The sequence below is a fragment of the Myotis brandtii genome, unplaced genomic scaffold (assembly GCF_000412655.1).
Source record: "Myotis brandtii unplaced genomic scaffold, ASM41265v1 scaffold793, whole genome shotgun sequence".
Lineage (NCBI taxonomy): Eukaryota > Metazoa > Chordata > Mammalia > Chiroptera > Vespertilionidae > Myotis > Myotis brandtii.
The window spans coordinates 722,373-728,356 of NW_005371193.1; the positions used below are offsets into that span (position 1 = coordinate 722,373).

The following is a 5,984-nucleotide window of genomic DNA, read 5'->3' on the forward strand; positions in this document are numbered from 1 at the left end:
AAAAAGCACAGAAATGCAAACAAAAATGTGACCCTAATTAGACCATTGAAAAGGCCACTTATTTACAGTAGGAGAGCCACACAAAAAGGTGGGCATGGCCGTGTTCTGCCTGAGCTGGGATGTGCAAGTCAAGTGACTCAAATTTTTCACCATTGTACATACACATGTCCAGAAAATAACACGAAAGCTCCCAAGTATTGATTTTGAAGTTAGAAATAAAATTTAGCAAGTAGGCAAATTCACAAATACAGAATCCATGAATAATGAGGATCAGCTGTATTTTCTTAATTGTTTTCCACATTAAACTTATGATCTTTTAAAGTGAAAACACAAAACAGGTTTCCAGAAAATGAAATTACATTATAATTTGGAAGGCAGAGTGAGACTTTTAAAATAAATAGAAAGCATTTAAAAAACACATTCTATTCTAATTTATGCATACAGTAGTTCCCCTTTATCTGTGGTTTCCCTTTCTGCAGTTTCAGTTACCTGTGATCAACCACTGTCCGAAAATATTAAATGGAAAATCCCAGAAATAAACAATTTGTAAGTTTTAAATCGTGCGCCGTTCTGCTTTGCTTATGAAATATCACACTGCCCCACACTGTCCTGATCCATCCCATTTGGGATGTGACTCATCCCTTTGTCGGGCACATCCATGAAGTATACACTATCCATGCCATTAGTCACTCACCTGTCTCAGTTATCAGATCCCCAATGTTACAGTGCTTGTGTTCAAGTAACCCTTATTTTACTTAATAATGTCTCATTCACCTCACTTCATCTCATCACATAGGCATTGTATCATCATCACAAGAAGTGTGAGTATAGTACCATAAGATATTTTGAGAGAGAGAACCACATTCATGCAACTTTTGTTACATTACTTTATTATAATTGTTCTGTTGTATTGTTAGTTATTGTTATTCTTTTATTGTGCCTAATTTATAAATTAAACTATCATAGGTATGTATGTATAGGAAAAAACGTAGGGTATATAGAGTTCAGTACTATCCACTGTTTAGGCAGCCACTGGAGGTCTTGGAATGTATCTCCCTTGGATAAGGGAGGACTTCTGTATATACCTAGGAATATACAGCAGATGTTTAAAAGAATATACAACAGATGTTTAAAAGAGAGAAGGCAGTGAGAAGAGGTAGGATTATTTGATTGTGTTCATTAATTACAAAATCCGCCTGGATAAGTCAGAATCAGCTAAAGACAGGTTAAAAGCAAATAGCTGTGAATACTGACAGGTTTTACTTGATCATTTATCAAAAAGACTGCTCTCACTTCCAAAAGTATGTGTTTTAAGAGTAGAGAAGTATGTTGAATTGATATGTATGGCTTGGTTTAATTTAAATGTATAAATTTGGGGAAGGAATTGAAAATCTTGCTTATTTGTCTTTCTCAGTCTAGCTTTGCCTTTTCTTGCATATAGACACATGAACGCAGACACAAATGTGGCTCTCTCTAAACACCAAGTTGCAGCTATATAGGATTGTCAAGTAAAATTCTTAAAAATGGTTTCTGTTGTAGGAACAGCAGCAGTATTGGTATCGACAGCACTTGCTAAGTTTGCAGCAGAGGACAAAAGTGCATTTGCCAGGACACAAAAAGGGTCCTGTCATAGCAAAGGATGCACCAAAGCCAGTAAAAGAAGTTACAGTACCTGCCACCAGTCAAGTACCAGAACCCCCTCCATCTGAGGAGCCCCCATTACCACCTCCTAATGAGGAGGTACCACCCCCTCTTCCACCGGAGGAATCCCAGGTAACCATAAAGTAATTATTTGGTTTTTATTAAATTGTTCAACTTTTTCTGATTCATTTATATTTTTATCATGAATAGATATATATTTTTATGTATTTTTTAAGTACAGTAAAATTCCATTTATGGAATATTAGATTATGCCTTATCAGGTTTAGAAAAGGCATTTTTTTGGCATTCCCTCTCCGGAGCACGCCAGCGCCTTTCTCGTCTCTCTCTTTCCCTCAGCTACATTACCTTTCCCTCTCCTAAGTTCCAGTGGTCCTTTTGCTTCTGTAACTTGTTTCCTGAGCCATTGCAGCGCAGCTGGCTCACTTCTACTACCTCTGTAACTTTCTAAATAAACTTTCTCTTATAATTTGAAAAAGAGAGAGAAAAGGTGCTTTTTTTTTTCATGGTTTAAATGAGAGTGAAGAGTTAGACACTCTTTTTTTTTTAAGTATATTTTATTGATTTTTTACAGAGAGGAATGGAGAGTTAGAAACATCGATGAGAGAGAAACATCGATCAGCTGCCTCCTGTACACTCCCTACTGGGTATGCGCCCGCAACCAAGGTACATGCCCTTGACCGGAATCGAACCTGGGACCCTTGAGTCTGCAGGCCAATGCTCTATCCACTGAGCCAAACCGGTTAGGGCTAGACACTCTTGTAAATTGTGTCTCTAAGCACTAAAGGGCTGCCAGGTATTTTCATATTGGCAGCACACGGCAATAGTTAAGAGCTTCAACTTTTTGCCCTAGCCGGTTTGACTCAGTGGATAAAGCATCGGCCTGTGGACTGACGAGTCTCAGGTTCGATTCCGGTCAAGGGCACATGCCAGGGTTGCAGGCTCAATCCCCCGTAGTGTGTGTGTGTGTGTGTGTGTGTGTGCGTGCCCAAGAGGCAACCATCAGTGATTCTCTCATTGATGTTTCCTCTCTCTCTCCCTCTTCCTTCCTCTCTGAAATCAATAAAAATATATATATTTTAAAAAGAACTTTTATTGTCAAATGACCTAGGCTGCTGTCCAGGCACTGCCACTTGCTGGTGGTGACTCTGAGCAAGTTAGTTAACCATTTTGTACTTCAGTTTTCTCATCTGCAAAATAGATTGTAGCATTAAATGTCATTTAGCATATTTACTGGCACATGGAAAGTTCTCACATTGGTCCAAAGGTCATTGTTCTCTTAATAGTCATATGTGGAAACTTTATTGAATCATAATAATTACACTATAGTCCATTGATGAAAAGTGACTAAGGTGCAAGAGAAAAATTTCTCATAGAGTGAAAAGGACATTAAATGTAGATTGACTTTGTTGGGTAATGATTGTCCTATTTAAGAACAATGAAATGATTATTCTAGTGAAGACTATGGAATTTATAAACTCCTAGGTATTGGTATCCATTATCACAGTATAGATAGAGCTAGGTATTTATCTAAAGATAGAATAGCTTTTATCAATCAGGCAGAGTTGTAGGGATTCTGGACTTTGTATTACAATACAATACTTTATAAAATAGGTTTCTTACTAATTTAATTGCTGTTTTATGATTTAAATAAAAATGTATCTTCTATATTTAGTCTGAGGACCCGGAAGAAGATGCCAGGTTAAAACAGTTGCAGGCTGCAGCAGCACACTGGCAGCAGCACCAGCAGCATCGAGTTGGCTTCCAGTACCAGGGAATAATGCAGAAGCACACCCAGCTACAACAGATCCTACAACAGTACCAGCAGATCATCCAGCAGCCACCACATATGCAGGCAAGTGCTTCTTCAGTTCACACATGGGAAATTGACCCAAGAAATTTAAAATATTTGTTATTCCTGAAGGAGATTTAAGTGTGAAGAAGGAAAGATATTTCCTAAGACGTGCCCAAGTAGTTACCTGTCGCATTAACTTGGGGGCTTGGGAAATGTGGTATTATGCAAATACTCACATATCAACCCAGACAGACGTTAGAGTACTCTTACTAAGTTACTAAGAACTGACTGTTACTAAGAGATTTAAGAACCAGGGTTCTTATCATATAATTATAAGTTTACTTGTGTTTCGCCCACAAACCACTACAGTAACAGACAAGCAAAAATCCACCCAAAAAGGTCAAAACAACCACCACAAAAAAACCTAACAAATACACCATAAAAGATGAAATGACTTAGATATTTGCTTGTCTTTTATCTTTGAGGTATAAACTTATGTCTGTATGTCTATAATAATAAATCATTTTTTAAGTTCTTAACACCTTTCGTACCGCTCACGAGTTTTCTCGTGTTTCGCGCGCCATCTGTTAAGGACCGCTCACGAGTGTTCTCGTTTTTCACGCCCATGGAAAAAGGAGCGAATCTAGATACTTATGTAAATTTTGTTTGGTTCCTCTTCATAGAGGAAAATGTTTTACGCAGTACCATACATTAAAAAAGTACTAGGAACTTTAATTGTTTAATTGTTTTTGTAAATAAAAATGTTATAATTATTGAAAAACAACACCTCTCCTCTTGCCTCTCATTCCACTGCATACCTTTAGGCCATGGGTGGGCAACCTTTTTGTGAGTGCGTGCCAAAACCAGCAAAATCTCTGACTCAAAATTCTTCTGCGTGCCAACCCTAATTTTTTGAGAACATGTTACGCCTACTTGATATCTCTTAAGGTGTACGTATGTGAAGAACCTTGAAGAAATAATAAAATTCATTCGAGCGACAAAAACACAGTATATGATGATGAAAAATACATTTATTTTTTAATGTATACATGTACACTGATAGTCCGACAGAAAACTTTATGACTCCGTTTGATATTATCAGTGGGACTTTTGCTGCTGCATCACTGATGACAGAGATTTTACATCAGGTTTATATTTCGTGACCTTCAGAGATATGCACGAGCTACTACTTTCATCCGTCAGGCTACTCCTATTATGAGACTTAACAAAATTCATCACTGAGAACAAAGATTCACAAGCGTATGTGGATGAAACCAAAACACTGGTCGGATCTAGGAAGGCAGGGAGAGTTAAGGCAGAGGCATAGAAATTGCTCTTCCCCTCTCTCGTCAATCCATGTCTATGGTCTTTAAGATAACTTGTTATGTAAAATTATTTATTTATCTAAGATGCACCTACACTGAATTTATCTGAAAAATAAAAAAGTCGATATTAAGAGAAAAAAATTAAATGGAAGATTATAAGAGAGGGTTTTGCGTGCCAGCAAAAGTTACTGGCATGCCATGTTTGGCACGCATGCCTGGGGTTGCCCACCCCTGTCCTAGACCCAACGGAGGAACAACCTGTTGCTATGATGCGCACTGATCACCAGGGGGCAGGCGCTCAACGCAGGAGCTGCCCCCTCGTGGTCAGTGCACTCGCACAGGGGGAGCACTGCTCAGCCAGAAGCCGGGCTCACGGCTGGTGAATGCAGTGGCGGTGGCAGAAGCCTCTCCCACCTCCGTGGCAGCGCTAAGGAGCAGTGAGCCGAGTGGTAAGGAGCAGTGAGCAGGCAGGTGGTAAGGAGCGAGGGGTCTTGGACTGCAAGAGGGATGTCTGACTGTCGGCTTAGGCCCACTCCCTGAGGGGTCCTGGACTGCGAGAGGGCACAGGCCTGGCTGAGGTACACCCCTCCCCCACCCCCAGTGGATGAGTTTTGTGCACCGGGCCTCTAGTCCATAATAATATTAAAGACCTGAAAAATACTTATTGCTGAGGTAGGTATTTGCTTTAGTGTTTGGTTGGTTTTTCCAAGTCAGTGGTAACTTATACAGGGTGAGGCAAAAGTAGGTTTACAGTTGCGAATACACAAACCAGTTTATTCTTGTATTATTATTTTTTTAAAAAAAAAATTAAATCTTTGTTGTTCAGATTATTACAGTTGTTCCTCTTTTTTCCCCCCATAGCTCCCCTCCACCCGGTTCCCACCACCTCTGCCCTTACCCCCCCCCATCCATAGGTGTATGATTTTTGTCCAGTCTCTTCCCACACCCCCACCCCTCTTTCCCCCTGAGAATTGTCAGTCCACTCCCTTTCTATGCCCCTGATTCTGTTATATTCACCAGTTTATTCTGTTCATCAGATTATTTATTCACTTGATTTTTAAATTCACTTGTTGATAAATGTGTATTTGTTGTTCATAATTTGTATCTTTACCTTTTTCTTCTTCTTCCTCTTCTTAAAGGATACCTTTCAGCATTTCACATAATACTGGTTTGGTGGTGATGAACTCCTTTAGCTTTTTCTTATC

General features: G+C 39.3%; 1 protein-coding gene across 1 annotated transcript in view; it reads left to right on the plus strand.

The window, feature by feature from the left end:
- The first annotated feature begins 512 nt into the window (after positions 1-512).
- Positions 513-5,984, plus strand: part of LOC102252177 (YLP motif-containing protein 1) — a 55,871-nt gene continuing 50,399 nt past the window's right edge. Inside the window, exons 1-3 of the mRNA XM_014531167.1 lie at positions 513-546; positions 1,540-1,773; positions 3,335-3,514. Of these exons, the coding sequence (XP_014386653.1) occupies positions 520-546; positions 1,540-1,773; positions 3,335-3,514 (441 nt within the window). The 5' untranslated portion in view covers positions 513-519. The remainder of the gene's footprint in view (positions 547-1,539; positions 1,774-3,334; positions 3,515-5,984) is intronic.